Consider the following 21,164-nt stretch of genomic DNA (forward strand, 5'->3'; position numbering starts at 1 on the left):
GGCTTTTCACTGCGCAGTACAATAATAACGGCAGTACAACTCATCGGTCCTTGTCACGGATGGGCTATTGCAGCAGACATCCACACCGGGTTCCACTCCTATCAGCTGAAAACAAGAAGAAGCAGCTCCAGTGGGGACGTGATCACCAATACTGGACAATTGAGGAGTGGAAAAACATGGCCTGGCCAACAAACCCTGGTTCCTGTTGCGTCATGCTGATGGCAGAGTCAGGAGTTTGCGTAAGCAGCATGAGTCCATGGCCCCACCCTGCCTGGTGTCAACGGTACAGGCTGGTGGCGGGGATGTAATGGTGTGGGGAATGTTTTCCTGGCACATGTTAAGTCCCTTGATACCAATTGAGCAATGTTCACATTCCCCAAAGAATTCAGGCTGTTCTGGAGGCAAAGGGAGTTCCGACCCGGTACTAGATGGGTGTACCTAATAAACTTTCCTTGGAGTGTATTAAAAACCAAAAAAATGTTTTAAGTGAGAAGTAGGGGGATTGGTTTGAAGCCAAAAAAGATAGGAAATTCACATGAGCACCACAATGCCTACTCCATCCATGCTCTACCAAGGTGTTCCAGCACACAGCTTTGACCTACTACAGTAGCCATGTTGGTCTATTGTACTTCAAACAATGTGTATGCAGGTTGCTTAGGATTCAAACTTTCTCTGACTATATCACAGGAGCCAAGAGTTACAGCAGACTATGTAACTGGAGCCAGAAGGTGTTCCTGACCATGTGGTCTGAACTGGTAAAACTCTGGGCCCTGTATATGTGGTCTGAACCGGTAAAACTCTGGGCCCTGTATATGTATCAGATCTGACTGATCCTCTGAGCCCTTTTCCATAGAACATCTCAGAGTAGGAGATCTGAGGCCCTACCTGTCCATATTTACCCTACCCCCCCTTCACTTCATCCCCACTGGCCCTCAGCATACGGCAGTAATCAGGCCAACCAATCAGAGGGGATCCTCTGTGATTGAGAGGAAATGGGGTGTAATGGGAAACGGCTGTGGCCGGGGACACTCCTGGTGTGTGTGTGTGTGTGTGTGTGTGTGTGTGTGTGTGTGTGTGTGTGTGTGTGTGTGTGTGTGTGTGTGTGTGTGTGTGTGTGTGTGTGCGTGCCACTCAATATGACACAGGGCTCAGATGTCACAGTGAAACACTGACAGAAACACACAGCGTAATAACAGGAAACAACTGTAATAACCCTCAGACCAAACACAACCCCCACCGAGACATCAACACGTAATAACAGATAACTGTAATAACCCTCAGACCAAACACAACCCCCACCGAGACATCAACACGTAATAACAGGTAACAACTGTAATAACCCTCAGACCAAACACAACCCCCACCAAGACATCAACACGTAATAACAGGTAACAACACAACCCCCACCAAGACATCAACACATAATAACAGGTAACAACTGTAGTAACCCTCAGACCAAACACAACCCCCACCAAGACATCAACACGTAATAACAGGTAACAACTGTAATAACCCTCAGACCAAACACAACCCCCACCAAGACATCAACACATAATAACAGGTAACAACTGTAATAACCCTCAGACCAAACACAACCCCCACCAAGACATCAACACGTAATAACAGGTAACAACTGTAATAACCCTCAGACCAAACACAACCCCCACCGAGACATCAACACGTAATAACAGGTAACAACTGTAATAACCCTCAGACCAAACACAACCCCCACCGAGACATCAACACGTAATAACAGGTAACAACTGTAATAACCCTCAGACCAAACACAACCCCCACCGAGACATCAACACGTAATAACAGGTAACAACTGTAATAACCCTCAGACCAAACACAACCCCCACCAAGACATCAACACGTAATAACAGGTAACAACTGTAATAACCCTCAGACCAAACACAACCCCCACCGAGACATCAACACGTAATAACAGGTAACAACTGTAATAACCCTCAGACCAAACACAACCCCCACCAAGACATCAACACGTAATAACAGGTAACAACTGTAATAACCCTCAGACCAAACACAACCCCCACCAAGACATCAACACGTAATAACAGGTAACAACTGTAATAACCCTCAGACCAAACACAACCCCCACCGAGACATCAACACGTAATAACAGGTAACAACTGTAATAACCCTCAGACCAAACACAACCCCCACCAAGACATCAACACGTAATAACAGGTAACAACACAACCCCCACCAAGACATCAACACATAATAACAGGTAACAACTGTAATAACCCTCAGACCAAACACAACCCCCACCAAGACATCAACACATGTCAGAAAGAATCAGGGCAATGACACTGACTGATACAAGGACTCAGGTTCTTGTGCACTTACACAGTGAAAGCACAAACACACACACAGCCAACAGACACACACAACCAGGAAACAGACAGGCAGACCGGCATGAACCTTTCTGTGACACACACACACACCCCAGCTGAAATCAAAGTTGAAGAAAGTGATTGTTGAGAGGAAGGGGTTCCCCTGGCCTTGCCTTCAAAGACCCAGTTCAAAGTGTGTGTGTGTGTGTGTGTGCGTGCGTGCGTGCGTGCGTGCGTGCGTGCGTGCGTGCGTGCGTGCGTGCGTGTTTTCCCCCAGCAGTCCCCACTTTGGATGATGGATTTATTTGCTGTTTACTGCTTGGAATAACAAACAGGGGTTTTCCTAATTCTAAAGCGCTGTGTGTGTGTGTGTGTGTGTGTGTGTGTGTGGGTGGTGACAGCCCACCCACAGGTTAGTGTAGCCTAAGGCTGTGGCATTGGGCCTCTGTGACCCAGGCTTAAGCCAGGGCTCAGAGACCACAGTGCCAGGCCCAGTCCCAGCAACACACACACAGCAGGGAAAACACAGCAGACAAGGCAGGGTGGACAGATCATCAACCATCGCCTCTAGAGACTGGCTGCCCTTACTGACCTTAACACACTACACACACACCACCCTTGCCAAAAGAGAACTATTCAGTGTTCTAACAACAAACAAAGTCATCTGCCGGAGGGGAAACTATCTGGCTGCAAACAGCTGGATGATGTCAGTCCCATGCAGATGTGCCCACTAGTATAAATAGACACACTCAAACAATCAAACAGACCCTCATAACCTCCTGACAATAACCTATTGGCTTTAAACACACACATGATCCACCCTCTCATAAACACACAGATGGGGTGGCCACACTCTCCCTAACACAAACACAAGTGTGTGTGTGTGTGTGTGTGTGCGCAGAAACTGCAGCTGTTTAATCAAAGCGGCATAGAACTAAAATCATTCTCAAGCTGTTGTTAATGAGTTCTACCCTGCTGTAGAGCTTTCACACACACACAGCCAACCTCCCCTTTCCAGTTGTCCATGGCAACTCCCCACAAAAAACAGTGTCAATCCCCAGTGACTGACAGCCCAGACTGTGTGACATCAGGAGGAGTTGGCTCACACACTGATAATAACTAATAATATTTCTTTATCATGGGAATGTGTGTGTGTGTGTGTGTGTGTGTGTGTGTCTATTAAACGGAGCTGGATAAAAAGTATATCCAATATGAAGAGAAAGGGGAAAATCTGTTCACCGTTTTGAACCCATAATGTGAAAAACCCACATTAACAGTAGCTACAAGACTCCATAGAGAGGTCATACCTGCTGCTGCAGAAGCTATAAGACTCCATAGAGAGGTCATACTTGTTGCTGCAGAAGCTATAAGACTCCGTAGGGAGGTCATACTTGTTGCTGCAGAAGCTATAAGACTCCATAGAGAGGTCATACTTGTTGCTGCAGAAGCTATAAGACTCCATAGAGAGGTCATACTTGTTGCTTCAGAAGCTATAAGACTCCGTAGAGAGGTCATACTTGTTGCTGCAGAAGCTATAAGACTCCATAGAGAGGTCATACTTGTTGCTTCAGAAGCTATAAGACTCCGTATAGAGGTCATACTTGTTGCTGCAGAAGCTATAAGACTCCATAGAGAGGTCATACTTGTTGCTGCAGAAGCTATAAGACTCCATAGAGAGGTCATACTTGTTGCTTCAGAAGCTATAAGACTCCGTTGAGAGGTCATACTTGTTGCTGCAGAAGCTAGACTCCGTAGAGAGGTCATACTTGTTGCTGCAGAAGCTATAAGACTCCAGAGAGAGGTCATACCTGCTGCTGCAGAAGCTATAAGACTCCATAGAGAGGTCATACCTGCTGCAGACAACAGCATGGGGAGAAAGTGAAAGAAGACAAACAGAGGTGAGAGTGAGAGAGGAATGGGTTAGGAACTGTTTCTCTTTTTGGTGTAGGATTGATGGAACAGGTTAGGGAAGGTGAACTGCAGTGTTTAGAATCTGTCTGTTACAGCCCTTGATGGAATTATGCATCTCTAGGCCCCTAAATCTGGGTAGTATGTATTAGAGCACGCCATAGCAAAACGTTTTGCAACAGAAAACAAAAATGAGCGTCTCTTATTGGTAGTTTCCAGTCGCTCCCTTTTCTTCCATTTAGTGCCTAATGAACACACCCCAGGACTGTTATGATGAGTGCTGCTCGCTGGGTGACGGATGGATGGCCACGGTCTCCCTTCATCTGACGTAGTGCACCCCCATGTTCACCCATTTGGGTGAGCCCGGCCTCAATTGAACACACGTTGGCAGGGCCTATTTGCTTAAATAAAGGGTATCGGAGAGATTGAAGGGCCCATTGAGTTAAATTACACCCCAGGTCTCAATCAACACAGAGAAGTCGGAACCCCCAGACGCTCTCATCTAGTGTCACATTTCTCCTCCACTCTGTTTTTCCCTTCTTTTTCTGTCTTTCGCTTTTTCTCTTTCTTCTCTGTCCATCTCTCGGCCTCACTCACTCGCTCACTCTCCCCCCCTCTCTCTCTCTCTCCCTCTTTCTCCACCCCTCCGCTCTCTCTCCACCCCTGCGCTCTCTCTCTCTCCCTCTCTCCACGCCTCCACTCTCTCTCCACCCCTCCACTCTCTCTCCACCCCTCCACCCCTCCACTCTCTCTCCACCCCTCCACTCTCTCTCCACCCCTCCACTCTCTCTCCACCCCTCCACTCTCTCTCCACCCCTCCACTCTCAGGCCAGCAGCAGCCTTCCTAAGGACCATCATCATGTTAAGAGTAATTCTGGTCTGAGCACGGGCCCTCACTGACTGACTGATGGCTGAAATCCTTTCTGGTCACTGGGAAATGACCCCCACTCTGACACACACAATTGTCAAGCACACAGAGTCATACGACATACGACAGGGTTTTGATCTTGCTTGGTCTACTAAAAGGTTCCTTATGGAAACTTTTTTAAATGTTTTGCAACAGAAACCTACAATTAGCATTTCTTATTGCACAAGTTCAGGTAGTCCTTCCCTGTTTTAATCAAAAAAATATATTTTTTATGTTTGGCAACAAATGAACACAAAGCACCCAGGGCTCTTGCTCTGTCTCAGAGAACCCAACCAGATTTTTTATTTTTTATTTATTTTACCTTTATTTAACCAGGTAGGCTAGCTGAGAACAAGTTCTCATTTACAACTGCGACCTGGCCAAGATAAAGCAAAGCGACACAAACAACAACACAAAGTTACACATGGGATAAACAAACGTACAGTCAATGACACAATAGAAAAAAAAGAAAGTCTATATACAGTGTGTGCAAATGGCGTGAGGAGGTAAGGCAATAAATAGGCCATAGTAGCGAAGTAATTACAATTTAGCAAATTAACACTGGAGTGATAGATGAGCAGATGATGATGTTCAAGTAGAGATACTGGTGTGCAAAAGAGCAGAAAATTAAATAAAAACAATATGGGGATGAGGTAGGTATATTGGGTGGGCTATTTACAGATGGACTATTTACAGTTGCAGCGATCGGTTAGCTGCTCAGATAGCTGATGTTAAAGTTAGAGAGGGAAATATAAGTCTCCAGCTTCAGCGATTTTTGCAATTCGTTCCAGTCACTGGCAGCAGAGAACTAGAAGGCGGCCAAAGGAGGTGTTGGCTTTGGGGATGACCAGTGAAATATACCTGCTGGAGCGCGTGCTACGGGTGGGTGTTGTTATCGTGACCAGTGAGCTGAGATAAGGCAGAGCTTTACCTAGCATAGACGTATAGATGACCTGGAGCCAGGGGGTCTGGCGACGAATATGTAGCGAAGGCCGGCCAACGAGAGCATACAGGTCGCAGTGGTGTGTGGTATAAGGGCCTTTAGGAAACAAAACGGATGGCACTGTGATAGACTGCGTCCAGTTTGCTGAGTAGAGTATTGGAAGCTATTTTGTAGATGACATCACCGACGTCAAGGATCAGTAGGATAGTCAGTTTTATGAGGGTATGTTTGGCAGCGTGAGTGAAGGAGGCTTTGTTGCGAAATAGAAAGCCGATTCTAGATCTGTATGTGACAGAGAAAGTGTCCAAGAGAGCAGGAGAGGACAAGGGAAGTACACCAACATTTGCCACAGCACATACTGTACCTCAAAGGCAGGAAGTGTTAAAAAATGAGTTATGTTAACCCCCGCTGATGAAAAGGTCCCTGCCTAGTGTCCAAGTTCAACTACAACTACACATGAAACCATTCTACTCATAAACTCCCCTCTCTCTCCCTCTGCCCCCCTTTCCATAAACCCAGAACTCCCTCCACTCTGGCACCCCCTACTCAACCGTGCATACGCACGCGCACACACGAACGCACACACGAACGCACACACGATGGAAATACCTTCCAGCACAGTTATTATTTCCTTTACGACAGGAGGGGGCACCGCACATGCCTCCATGCCTAGGTCCTTTCTCTTGGGGCGCTAAATCACCCGCTCTTGGGGCCTTGCGACGGGCCTCTGTGGCCAGGTGAGGATTGAGGTCCCCTCCTGCGTGTGTTTTTCACCTCTGCTCTTTACTTTGCTTTAAAAAGGCAGTAACTTGCAGAACCTGTCAGGGAGCAGGCAGTGGAGATAGGACCCTTACTATAGCTCCCTTCTCCCCAGGAGAGGCAGGGGTCGGGCGGGGCAGTTGGGGAGAAGAGGCTTGGGTTGTATTCATCTGACAAGTCTTCCTATTAACATTAGTTAGTGTGTTAGTTATCAGCCAAGTCTTCCTATTAACATTAGTTAGTGTGTTAGTTATCAGCCTTCCTATTAACATTAGTTAGTGTGTTAGTTATCAGCCTTCCTATTAACATTAGTTAGTGTGTTAGTTATCAGCCTTCCTATTAACATTAGTTAGTGTGTTAGTTATTAGGGAAGAAAATAGCTAAACATTTTGTAATGGAAAACTAAAACAAGGGTTTCTTACTGGACAAGTCCAGGTAGTCCCTGCCTGTTTCAGCCCATTTGGTGCCTAATGAAAATTATCCTGGACGTGTGCAGGGCTTGGGGTCAGAGGTCACTGGGGTTTTCTGCATGCGGGGGCCTGATGGATGCCGTCCTACACTAAACAGTTATGTACCCTGCCTCCAGCGCCTCGTTAAGGCCTAACTAATGACACATCCAATGTTCCCTTCTGTTTTCTGTTTGAGAGAGAAAGAAAAAAATAGGCAACTTGCCAGATAACTAACACACTAACTAATGTTAATAGGAAGACTTGGCTGATAACTAACACACTAACTAATGTTAATAGGAAGGCTTGGCTGCTCAGTGAGGATCACACACCCTTGCATTAATTCATGTCAACACGATCAAACTATTACAACACTAAAACAATTAGACAAACTGTCTGTTACAGTACATCAGTGATCTCAGACTCATCCCTCCTTCTCAATCCCTGAGTTGTGTTCATTTCCACTTTAGAACCCAAGGGAAAGTTGAGGTTGAGGTTTTATGGAGAACTCTGTATCCAGTATAAAAAGTGGGACACAGTCAGTCAGAGTATAAGATCTACACCCGGGTTAATGAGTGTCACCCCTGTTGACTCGTTGACGGAATGTTCCGCTCAAAAACAGATGCTGATTAATGTCGGGTAGCGCCAATCAGGCAAACAGGGGGATATGGTGTACCGTTGGCGGCATCTACTGGTGAGACGCGGCTACTACAGTTACTACAGTATTCCATCCCAGGTTGACAAATTAGGCCCTCATCTATGGATTTCACATGACTGGGCAGGGGCGCAGCTATGGGTGGGCCTGTGAGGGCATAGGCCTACCCTCTTGGGAGCAATAATGCTAATTACATGTCCATAGGGGCACGGACAACAACCTTAGGGGTTTTTAATTATGTTTACATACTGTTTTACCCACTTCATATGTGTTCTAGTCAAGGCTCATCCTAAATAACTACTGCTGTACATATATTTTCTATTCATATACTGTCCATAATGTCAATACACACCATTATATACACATATTGTATATTTATAATGCGGACTCTGACATTGCTCGTTCTGATATTTCTTAATTTCTTTTCATTTAGGGGATTTGTGTGTATTGTTTTGTATTTTTCGGTATTACTGCAATGTTTGAGCTAGGAACATAAGCATCTCACTGCACCTGCGATAAAATCAGCAAAATATACAGTATGTAAATGAGCAATAACATGTCATTTAACTTGTAGATCAGTGATTCTGCACAGTACAACCGCAATGTACTAGATGTCAAACACACATTATGTGAACCTCTACTGCTATTGTTTGCCACTAGAGAGTTGGGAAGTATTAAGACACAACACATAAGATAGAGAGGTTGCTATGTGACAAACCTTTATCGTAGGATCCCATTGAAAAGTAGATCACAATATGTGGACATGCACTTTCTGCCATCTTTTCTATCCAGCCCCTGTCTTTCAAAGATAATTCATAAAAATCCAAATAACTTCACAGATCTTCATTGTAAAGAGTTTAAACACCGTTTCCCATGCTTGTTCAATGAACCATAAACAATTATTGAACATGCACCTGTGGAACGGTCATTAAGACACTAACAGCTTACAGACGGTAGGCAATTAAGGTCACAGTTATGAAAACTTAGGACACTAAAGAGGTCTTTATACTGACTCTGAAATACACCAAACGAAAGATGCCCAGGGTCCCTGCTCATCTGCGTGAACGTGCCTTAGGCATGTTGCCAGGAGGCATGAGGACTGCAGATGTGGCCAGGGCAATAAATTGCAATGTCCGTACTGTGAGACGCCTAAGACAGCGCTACAGGGAGACAGGACGGACAGCTGATCGTCCTCACAGTGGCAGACCACGTGTAACAACACCTGCACAGGATCGGTACATCCGAACATCACACCTGCGGGACAGGTACAGGATGGCAACAACAACTGCCCGAGCTACACCAGGAACGCACAATCCCTCCATCAGTGCTCAGACTGTCCGCAATAGGCTGAGAGAGGCTGGACTGAGGGCTTGTAGGCCTGTTGTAAAGCAGGTCATCACCGGCAACAATGTCGCTTATGGGCACAAACCCACCATTGCTGGACCAGACAGGACTGGCAAAAAGTGCTCTTCACTGACGAGTCGCAGTTTTGTCTCACCAGGGGTGATGGTCGGATTCGCGTTTATCGTTAAAGGAATGAGCGTTACACCAAGGCCTGTACTCTGGAGCGGGATCGATTTGGAGGTGGAGGGTCCGTCATGGTCTGGGGCGGTGTCACAGCATCATCGGACTGAGCTTGTTGTCATTGCAGGCAATCTCAACGCTGTGCATTACAAGGAAGACATCCTCCTCCCTCATGTGGCACCCTGCCTGCAGGCTCATCCTGACATGACCCTCCAGCATGACAATGCCACCAGCCATACTGCTCGTTCTGTGTGTGATTTCCTGCAAGACAGGAATGTCAGTGTTCTGCCATGGCCAGCGAAGAGCCTGGATCTCAATCCCATTGAGCACGTCTGGGACCTGTTGGATCGGAGGGTGAGGGCTAGGGCCATTCCCCCCACAAATGTCAGAGAACTTGCAGGTGCTTGGTGGAAGAGTGGGGTAACATCTCACAGCAATAACTTGCAAATCTGGTGCAGTCCATGAGAAGGAGATGCACTGCAGTACTTAATGCAGCTGGTGGCCACACCAGATACTGACTGTTACTTTTGATTTTGACCCCCCCCTTTGTTCAGGGACACATTATTCCATTTCTGTTAGTCACATGTCTGTGGAACTTGTTCAGTTTATGTCTCAGTTGTTGAATCTTGTTATGTTCATACAAATATTTACACATGTTAAGTTTGCTGAAAATAAACGCAGTTGACAGTGAGAGGACGTTTCTTTTTTTGCTGAGTTTATATTTAGATGTACTGTACATGATAATAATAGTTCCTGTCTGGTCTCAGTATGTACTGTAGGACTGACTCACCTTGCAGGAGGAAGCCAGCAGGGAGCCGTCCTGTTTCCAGCTAAGACTCTGCAGCTGATCACCGTGCGGCTCCAGAACTGCAGACAAACACAGGTCAGAGGTCAAGAGACTGGTCAGCTCAGCCAGCAGGTTATCACAGGGGAGGTCAAGGAAAGGTCACAGAGGTCAACAGCACAGGTTAACACAAGACCGGGAACAACAAAGTACATAAAGAACAGATTCAGGATGAAGAGACAGAAAGAAAAGAAAGCACAGGTAGAAACACAGGACAGGTGAGGCCCACAGGACAGGTGGGGGCCAAGACACGGGACAGGTGGAGGCCAAGACACGGGACAGGTGGGGGCCAAGACACAGGACAGGTGGGGGCCAAGACACGGGACAGGTGGGGGCCAAGACACGGGACAGGTGGGAGCCAAGACACGGGACAGGTGGGGGCCAAGACACAGGACAGGTGGGGGCCAAGACACAGGACAGGTGGGGGCCAAGACACGGGACAGGTGGGGGCCAAGACACGGGACAGGTGGGGGCCAAGACACGGGACAGGTGGGGGCCAAGACACGGGACAGGTGGGGGCCAAGACACGGGACAGGTGGGGGCCAAGACACGGGACAGGTAGGGGCCAAGACACAAGACACAGAGGGAAACACAGGATGAAACAGTACAGAAAAGAAAGCACAGGTAGAAACACAGGACAGGTGAGGCCCACAAGACAGGTGGGGGCCAAGACACGGGACAGGTGGGGGCCAAGACACGGGACAGGTGGAGGCCAAGACACGGGACAGGTGGGGGCCAAGACACGGGACAGGTGGGGGGCAAGACACAGGACAGGTGGGGGCCAAGACACAGGACAGGTGGGGGCCAAGACACGGGACAGGTGGGGGCCAAGACACGGGACAGGTGGGGGCCAAGACACGGGACAGGTGGGGGCCAAGACACGGGACACGGGACTCCAAAGCAGACCAAGTTGACCCAGTTAAGACCACCTGGATCAATGGCACACAGAACATAATGAGGTTATGGTGCTATGGCTGGTTGGACACAGCATAGCACGTATGGGTTATGATGACACGACAGTAGATGGCATAGATGACAACAGCATTTGTTAAATGGTGAAGAAAGTCGTCACACGGGACACAGTCCCCCAGTGTTGAGGTTCACCCTCTAGGCCTCCCGAGTGGCGCAGTGGTCTAAGGCACTGCATCGCAGTACTAGCTGTGCCACTAGAGATCTTGGTTAGAGTCCAGGCTCTGCCTCCCGTTCGCCTGGGAGACACATGGGGCGGCTTTGTCCGGGTTAGGGGAGGGTTTGGCCGGCAGGGATGTTCTTGTCCCATCGCGCACTAGCGACTCCTGTGGCGGGCCTGGCGCAATGCACGCTGACACAGTCACCTGGTGTACAGTGTTTCCTCCAACACATTGGTGCGGCTGGCTTCGAGGTTAAGCGGGCATTGTGTCAAGAAGCAGTGCGGCTTGGTTGGGTTATGTTTCGGAGGACGCACGGCTCTCGACCTTCGCCTCTCCCGAGTCCGTACGGGAGTTTCAGCGATGAGACAAGACTGTAACTACCAATTGGATACCACGAAATTGGAGAGAAAAATGGGGTAAAAAATAAATAAAAAGATTCCCCCTGATGAACCTAGACAGCAGGGTCAGGGGTCAGAGAGGGGTGGTTAAGGAGTAATGGAAGGGCAGGGCACAGCCTGTGGGGGCAGCAGTGAGCAGCATCAGCCATCATGGTGGAGCCTGTCTGTCAGTGGAAGGCCAGTGGATAAGCAAACTGAGCCATGCCACCCAGACCAGACAGCCACGGAGACTGAGAAGAGGCAGACATTACCTCAACCTCTCTCCAGTAGCAGAGACAGCATAGAAGGCCTGTCTGTCAGTGAGACGGAGTCACCCTGAGGAAACCAAAGGCTACGAAGACAAAACCGCCTCGCAAGAGCCCAACATAGAGACGTGATACACCAATAACACAGAGACGTGTATAACACATTACTGTGACACAGAGCAGAAGGAAACTAAATCAATGTGAAAGGATCAAACTGACTGACAGATTGTGTGTATGGTCTGTTTGCTGGTATATTTGTGTGAAGAAGTGTGTTTGTACTGTATGGATCCATGTGAGTGAGTGATGAGTGTTTGTGTGCGTTCCTTCAATCCTTTGTGAGTGTCTAAGAGAGTGTGTGTTCATGCATTCACCATTCTTTCATGCCTGCACATAGTGTATAGCTCCTCTCCTCCAGTGTATCCTACCTGCTAGCGCTGATTGTTGGCGGCTGGTGTCCCAGAGCTGGACTGTCTTGGTGGAGCCCACAGCCAGCAGGCCAGAGGAGGTGGGGTGGAAGGCGACCAGCTCCAGACGACCCTCTCCGGGACACAGGGTCACCTCCGCCCCCCCAGGCTGCTCCTGTTCTGGTTCACACACACGCCACAGCTTCACCTGCATGGACACACACCAGGCCAAGAAAGCATGTTTTTAGTGACCTTGTTGTCCTGAGTAAAAGAGACACACACACAAACACACACAAACAAGAGTGTCAGGTGAATGGGCTCTCAATCAAACATGAAGACAGTGACATACACAATAATTACAAAAGTATGTGGACACCCCTTCAAATTCATGGATTTGGCTATTTCAGCCACACCCACTGCTGACAGGTGTATAAAATCAAGCATACACCCATGCAATCTGAATAGACAAACATTGGCAGTAGAATGGCCTTACTCAAGAGCATCGTCATAGGATGCCACCTTCCCAATAAGTCAGTTCGTCAAATTTCTGCCTTTCTAGAGCAGCCCCAATCAACTGTAAGTGCTGCTATTATGAAGTGGAAACGTCGAGGAGCAACAACGGCTCAGCCGCGAAGTGGTTGGCCACACAAGCTCACAGAACGGGACTGTGGCGTGCTAAAGTGCGTAAAATCGTCTGTTCACGGTTGCAACACTCACTACCCGAGTTCCAAACTGCCTCGAAACAACGTCAGCACAAGAACTGTTCATCGGGAGCTTCATGAACTGGGTTTCCATGGCCGAGCAGCCGCACACAAGCCTAAGATCACCATGCGTAATGCTAAGCGTCGGCTGGAGTGGTGTAAAGCCCGCCGCCATTGGACTCTGGAGCAGTGGAAACATGTTCTCTTGAGTGATGCTTCTGGCAGTCCGACCGACAAATCTGGGTTTGAGAACGCTCCCTGCCCGACTGCATAGTGCCCACTGTAAAGTCTGGTGGAGGAGGAATAATGGTCTGGGGCTGTTTTTCATGGTTCGGGCCCCTTAGTTCCAGTGAAGGGAAATCTTAGCTACAGCATTGAGGAAGGCCCTTTCCTGTTTCAGCATGACAATGCCCTGGTGCACAAACCGAGATCCATACAGAAATGGTTTGTCGAGATTGGTGTGGAAGAACTTCACTGGCCTACACAGAGCCATGACCTCAACCCCATTGAACACCTTAGGGATGAATGGGAACGCCGACTGCGAGTCTGGTCTAATCGCCCAACATCAGTGCCCGACCTCACTAATGCTCTTGTGGCTGAATGGAAGCAAGTGTATGTTACACATGCATATAAATACAGTATTATACACATGTAAATGTAACATATGCATATGTCTATCTTATGTTAGAGAGAAGGTTTTGAGGTTAGCATCTTGCTCAGTGTCAGTAGGTCATCGAAGGCAAAGACTTAAACTGATCCCTTCACCCCAGCTACACTCGCTGAACGTTCAAACCCCAGCTACACTCGCTGAACGCTCAAACCCCAGCTACACTCACTGAACGCTCAAACCCCAGCTACACTCACTGAACGCTCAAACCCCAGCTACACTCACTGAACGTTCAAACCCCAGCTACACTCTCTGAACGCTCAAACCCCAGCTACACTCGCTGAACGTTCAAACCCCAGCTACACTCGCTGAACGCTCAAACCCCAGCTACACTCGCTGAACAAGCTACACTCGCTGAATGCTAAAACCCCAGCTACACTCGCTGAACAAGCTACACTCGCTGAATGTTCAGCGAGTGTAGCTTGTTCAGCGAGTGTAGCTGGGGTTTTAGCATTCAGCGAGTGTAGCTTGTTCAGCGAGTGTAGCTGGGGTTTGAGCGTTCAGCGAGTGTAACCCCAGCTACACTCGCTCAAACCCCAGCTACACTCGCTGAACGCTCAAACCCCAGCTACACTCGCTGAACAAGCTACACTCGCTGAACGCTCAAACCCCAGCTACACTCGCTGAACGCTCAAACCCCAGCTACACTCGCTGAACGCTCAAACCCCAGCTACACTCGCTGAACGCTCAAACCCCAGCTACACTCGCTGAACGCTCAAACCCCAGCTACACTCGCTGAACGCTCAAACCCCAGCTACACTCGCTGAACGCTCAAACCCCAGCTACACTCGCTGAACGCTCAAACCCCAGCTACACTCGCTGAACGCTCAAACCCCAGCTACACTCGCTGAACGCTCAAACTCCAGCTACACTCGCTGAACGCTCAAACTCCAGCTACACTCGCTGAACGCTCAAACTCCAGCTACACTCGCTGAACGCTCAAACTCCAGCTACACTCGCTGAACGCTCAAACCCCAGCTACACTCGCTGAACGCTCAAACCCCAGCTACACTCGCTGAACGCTCAAACCCCAGCTACACTCTCTGAACGCTCAAACCCCAGCTACACTCTCTGAACGCTCAAACCCCAGCTACACTCGCTGAACATTGAAAGGCAGAGTATAGATATGCCATTAGGACTACTGACACCTGGACCATGTTCTCCCTACTAGGACTACTGACACCTGGACCATGTTCTCCCTACTAGGACTACTGACACCTGGACCATGTTCTCCCTACTAGGACTACCGACACCTGGACCATGTTCTCCCTACTAGGACTACTGACACCTGGACCATGTTCTACCTACTAGGACTACGGACACCTGGACCATGTTCTACCTACTAGGACTACTGACACCTGGACCATGTTCTACCTACTAGGACTACTGACACCTGGACCATGTTCTCCCTACTAGGACTACTGACAACTGGACCATGTTCTACCTACCAGGACTACCGACACCTGGACCATGTTATCCCTACTAGGACTACTGACACCTGGACCATGTTCTCCCTACTAGGACTACTGACACCTGGACCATGTTCTCCCTACTAGGACTACTGACACCTGGACCATGTTCTCCCTACTAGGACTACTGACACCTGGACCATGTTCTCCCTACTAAGACTACTGACACCTGGACCATGTTTGTGTGTGTGTGTGTACATGTGTTTTTGTGGATGTGGACGTCTGTGTGTGTGTGTGTGTGTGTGTACATGTGTGTGTGGACGTTTTTGTGGGTGTGGACGTCTGTGTGTGTTACTCAGCACTTGGCAGCAGATGAAACTGGGAATATAAAGTATCCTAGCTGAGCTCAGGGCTCCTCTACATATGCTGGGTACTTTACTGTGCACTGAGGCTTCGGCTCAGTGTGGCTGTACATGTGTTTACTCAGCCCTCTGAGGCAGACCCTGCTGCTGAGTCTGCATACACACTCACACATGGACTCTGAGTGACTTCAAAGGTTTCTTTCCACATAATAACAGTCAATGCAATTCATTTTTTCATCCAGATGTGTCATAGCCCTCGTTCCCGGCCTAAAAATACAAACAACTGTTCATGAGTATGTGCATGTACCATGAAAAAATACAACAACCAGTCTGCAAGAGAGTGTATGACCATAACAAAATCCTCTTTCCTTCCTTCCTCTCTTAAAGCTATCACTCATCTTATAGTTAGGTGAAAGGTCAAGAGGAAGGAAGGAATGAAGGACGTTTAAAAAAAATTAAGACAGGACCATAGAGGAATGAGGACAGGGAGACAGGAGGGCCTTGGAGGAATGAGGACAGGGCCTTAGAGGAATGAGAACAGAGAGACAGGAGGGCCTCACCGTTTCATCTGCAGAACAGGTAGCCAGGAGATTATCATCAAACGGAGAGAAGTCCAAATCAGTTATCAGATCTGAGAGAGACAGACAAATCAGTTATCAGATGAGAGAGACAGACAAATCAGTTATCAGATGAGAGAGAGAGAGAGAGAGAGAGAGAGAGAGAGAGAGAGGAAGACAAATCAGTTATCAGATCTGAGAGAGAGAGACAGAGGAGGACAAACAAGATATTTAGGTCACAAGTTTAAGGGTTTATTTGAGAACAATGGCATTTGCATTCCTCTTGTGATCACTTGGGAACAAGGAGTATTATTCGTAAGTTAAAGGTCCAATGCAGCAGTTTTTGTCACAATATCAAATCATTTCTGGGGAACAATTAAGTACCTTACTGTGATTGGTTTCAATTAAAATGGTCAAAAAGAAACAACAAAAGAGAGGTTTGGAACCCTCTTTCTTATTGGTAAATTAACAAACTTCCCGCCTGATAATGTCACCAGGCAGGCCAAAACTCCAGGTTGAAAAAGGTTGAAACATCTTAACCCTGGTCTCTCACGTTAGAAACCACTTTAGACCAAGAGGAAATTCCCTTTGGGGACACTGATTTTTGAAGTCGCAGGCAGGGCTAGCTCATCACGAGACCATGAGCAACCATGTACCTGACCCATGTTCACTACACCTAGTTCCAGATCTGGTTGTACTGTCTAGCTAACTCCTTTGTTCGGTAGTCGTGACAATGACCATAGCAGTTGGCAAGACAGAGAAACAGTACAATCCCAGATAAATTATTGTGCTATGTAAAACGTACTCATGGTAAGAATATGAAATATTAAAGATGCATGATGCAGAAATTGTCCTCCATTTCCTGGTTGCTAAAATTCTAATAGTTCACTTAATTGCAGTTTATGTGACAAAACAAACAAGTGTAGTGTACAGAGTCATTGTACCATCTAAACCGCTGTGAAACATATTTTACATAACTAAAAATATTGTATTTTCAGCTGTTTGAAGCAAAAGACGAAAACAAAACTTAACGGGAAGCATAGAAATAGCGCACATAGAACAGATCTACTTCTTATATTTCCTTTAAATGCGAATGACAGATCTATGACACACATTTCTATATGAATTTGTTTATTGTTTAGGTCGCCCAAAATGTTACATATTGCAGCTTTAAGAAATGTAAAACAACAGAGAGAGAAATTAGAGAGTTGTGATGAGTGGATAGTGTCTGGCACATGTGAAGGAGGGATTTTTCAATGACGGCCTACCCCGGCCAAACCCTCCACTACCCCGGCCAAACCCTCCACTAACCCGGCCAAACCCTCCACTAGCCTGGACGACGCTGGGCAAATTGTGCGCCGCCTTATCCCGCTCCCCATCCCGGCAGGTTGTGATACAGCCCGGGATCGAACCAGGGTCTATAGTGATGCCTCTAGCACTGAGAGGCAGAGCCTTACACCGCTGCGCCAATCAGGAGAAATGAATGAAAAGTGGATGAAAAGTGGATAGAGGGATCTTACCAGAATGACATGGGATCACAGTCACTGTCCACCTGCCATCAGACCCTGGTTCCACAGAGGTGAGGCCAAGCATTCCTCCACCTGGTGACAATTAAGACACACACACAAGAGACAGACAGTGTGATCTATACAGTCTCTCTTTCATACTGATATGGCCTGCTCAAACAAAACAGATGGAGATATCTGCTCTGTGATGGCAATACCTGCTCACACACGCTTCAACAGACATGTAAACTTACCAGAGACAGACAGGTAAATATACCAGAGAAACAGACAGGTAAATACACCAGAGAAACAGACAGGTAAATATACCAGAGAGACAGACAGGTAAATATACCAGAGACAGACAGCATGACTCCTCATAACAGAGACCAGACAGAATATTCTTAGTTGAGCTCCAACCGCATACCACTGTTGCCTGAATCACACTGTAGTGCCAAAAGGATACTACATCCACCATAGCTGCTGGAATCATGCAGGAACTGACATTTTGAAAAGAAAGCACAGTATGGTTCTGGTCGGCCCTATAGTTGTCCTGACTCAGTCTTAACCTTACCGGCCTGGTCAGTGTTGAAGGCCACAAGCCTGGTGCTGGATTTGATGTGGTTTCCCTGAGAGGTGAAGGATCCTGCCCGGACATTACTGATCCAGCCCTGGACACAGGGGAAATTCACAGTGCATTAGGGGTAGGTGTGGTGGGACACTGGAGCTATCATTAGGAAGATGACTTAAGGAACTGGCCATCAGATAAAACAAAGGTGATCGCTGTGGCCTAAAAGATGACACTCTCTAACGGTCATTATGAGTAGGCTATTTCTGACCTATGCTAATATAATCGAGTAGGGACGAACAGAATTGTTGTTATACTTGACAAGAAAACCATTAGAATGTTTCAGTTATTGTCTGTTCACTTAAATGCAAGTCTATCCAACTGAGTGGGATCCTAAGCATTCCCTTGACAAGTCCACACAAGAGAATAGCAGCTCACACTCTTTTAGATACACACTGCTGAAGTGCAATGCCGTTCATTGTCATCCCAAAATAAACTGTGGATAACTTAAATGCAGAGGCAGAGCACACACACACACTGTTTCTCCAAACTTCCAAGATTCAGACTAACTGTCAAAATAAGGAAGATTCAGACTAACTGTCATAATAAGGAAGATTCAGACTAACTGTCAAAATAAGGAAGATTCAGACTAACTGTCATAATAAGGAAGATTCAGACTAACTGTCAAAATAAGGAAGATTCAGACTAACTGTCATAATAAGGAAGAGGGTATCAAAGGGCATGTTGTTACACACACACACACACCCTCTGCCGTCCATGTTGAATCAGCAGAATGTTAAGGAAGTGGGAGCCTCCTTTCACAACACTAACAACAGGGCAGAGGCAGGAGCGCTGTGTGTTTGAAAACACTGCTGCCAAAACCGTTATGGGCTAACCATGTCAGACAATAGGCCTGAACACTGTCGCTGGCTCCGGCAGGGAAGGTACAGAGAGCACTTAGCAGCCCAGACAGTGTCTGACAGCCCAGCAAAACAGCTAGTTTCTCTCTCTCAGGAAACACATATTACTGCTCCACAGGCAGCCAGGCATAAAGAGAACAAGGTGCCCATTCTCACTCACTCACTCCTTGGAGTTCTCCCTCCCGCCATCCCTCCCTCGCTCGCTCGCGCCTAACATTTGAGATGGTGCTTTGAGTGTTGCTTTTCTGAGGCAGTCCTCGTAACAGGATCAGAGATCCGCTCTGCAGATGGAACTCACTCACACTGAGACTGTGTGGAGGTTTGCTACATGGAGAATAAGCATCCAAGTAATGGTATGTTTCATAACCGATTTATAAGAGCACCCTTTTAAAGCTTTATTTTGTCCAGGGAGGGGTCACTCATGACTTAGGCCTATTATAAAAAGGGAACTTAACTCTCATCAATGCCAAACCAGTTGTGAACTTCAGCTATTACTCGACCGTGCAGCAGTGTACTGTGGTACACTGTAGGCCTAACCACTGTTGGTCATCATGCACATACAAATACAGCCCTTGGGTATTTCCTAAGGGCTGTATTGGTGGTAGACTATATCTGACAGCATGTACGAGGTGTCTGGCTGGCATCATGAGAAGACTTCAAGGCACAACTATGTTTTTATCACGGGGCTAAGCTACAGCAAGTCCAGAGATCAACTCGCATCATCAGGATCTACCAGGTTGTACAATGACATTCTCCACAATACTTAAATCATCCACTTAATATAAAGAATGTCAGACATTTCCACTGTCTCAGCCAGTCAACACAAGACAGCAGTGGGGGGGGGGGGGGGGGGTTACATAATCGCCCCCACAAGGAGTAGTGATGGCTGTCTGTGCAAATTGGTGCACAGCCCGAACGTGTGTAACGAGGCACTCCCAGGTATCTATCACCAGGACTGACGGCATGACACCACCACTGTGTATCTTACTCACAGCCTACAGTCATTGGTTGACAGAGAGAAGCTTTGTTAAATGGCGTAGGGATACGCACTGTATGTACAGTGCACTTTAGAACTCAAATCTGAGCACTGCTGCTACATTGTAGAATGATGACCGGTTACAATGAGAGGAGGAATTCCGATACATTCGAAACAATGTGGCTATTCAGTGATGATGGGCATCACATCCTATCAGTAGCATCTGACAATCCTGACCAATACGAACCGCTGTCAATTTCAAATGTGGAATTTGCATAGACTGCTGAAAGCTAGCTAGATAACAATAACCATATGGTTAACACTGTAACGTTAGCAGCCTTCGCGGTTTGCACTTGGTTTTCGTAGACTATTGTTTCTCTACCAACACACTCTTGCGATGCAGCAGCCTTCTGCACATATGCAGGAAGTTCAATTTCCTCCAAACATTTTCAGACGTTCCCCAAAACACAACTCCATTCCGTCTTCTTCACCGTTGCTAAGAACCAATGCTGGCGAGGCTTTCTTGCAACGCTCATTACTTACATCTTTCTTGCCGATCTTCGGGGTGGTGTTTTTGAATTTGGAGGTCTTGAAACGATTCATTCTAGTCACCTAAATTAACTTTCGTGCCTTCCGGGTATCTCTGTCTTGTTGATACTATCCGAAAAGAGCGAGCACTCAGAAGCACACTCCTTTTCAGATGACAGTTCTCGAGTTCAGCACTGTCACAACTCGCTGTACTGTGTGAGCGATTCTATCGACGATCGACTCAGACCCCTGTTTAGCTTCATCAATGATGATTGACCACGGTAAAATACCAAATGTTTCTGTTTTGAAACGTTTAATCGTAATTGCCGTGAGTAAGAAGCGGACTACATGGGAAACAAATGTTTAAATACTCTTCCACAGTTTCTCAAGTACAGATGTTTCAACAGAGTGAAAGTTAGTTTGCGCTCATCTTGAAACAAAAATACATTTA

General features: G+C 47.3%; 1 protein-coding gene across 1 annotated transcript in view; it reads right to left on the minus strand.

Annotated features, from left to right (window-relative positions):
• The window catches only part of LOC120044170 (coronin-7-like), a 67,226-nt gene extending 46,075 nt beyond the window's left edge, over positions 1-21,151 (minus strand). Inside the window, exons 1-6 of the mRNA XM_038988754.1 lie at positions 20,729-21,151; positions 18,296-18,392; positions 17,740-17,820; positions 16,223-16,293; positions 12,545-12,731; positions 10,293-10,369 (exon numbers count right to left, since the gene is read on the minus strand). Coding sequence (XP_038844682.1) covers positions 10,293-10,369; positions 12,545-12,731; positions 16,223-16,293; positions 17,740-17,820; positions 18,296-18,392; positions 20,729-20,788 — 573 coding nt within the window. The 5' untranslated portion in view covers positions 20,789-21,151. The remainder of the gene's footprint in view (positions 1-10,292; positions 10,370-12,544; positions 12,732-16,222; positions 16,294-17,739; positions 17,821-18,295; positions 18,393-20,728) is intronic.
• Between the last annotated feature and the right edge of the window lie 13 nt (positions 21,152-21,164).

The sequence above is a fragment of the Salvelinus namaycush genome, chromosome 3, assembly GCF_016432855.1.
Source record: "Salvelinus namaycush isolate Seneca chromosome 3, SaNama_1.0, whole genome shotgun sequence".
NCBI lineage: Eukaryota > Metazoa > Chordata > Actinopteri > Salmoniformes > Salmonidae > Salvelinus > Salvelinus namaycush.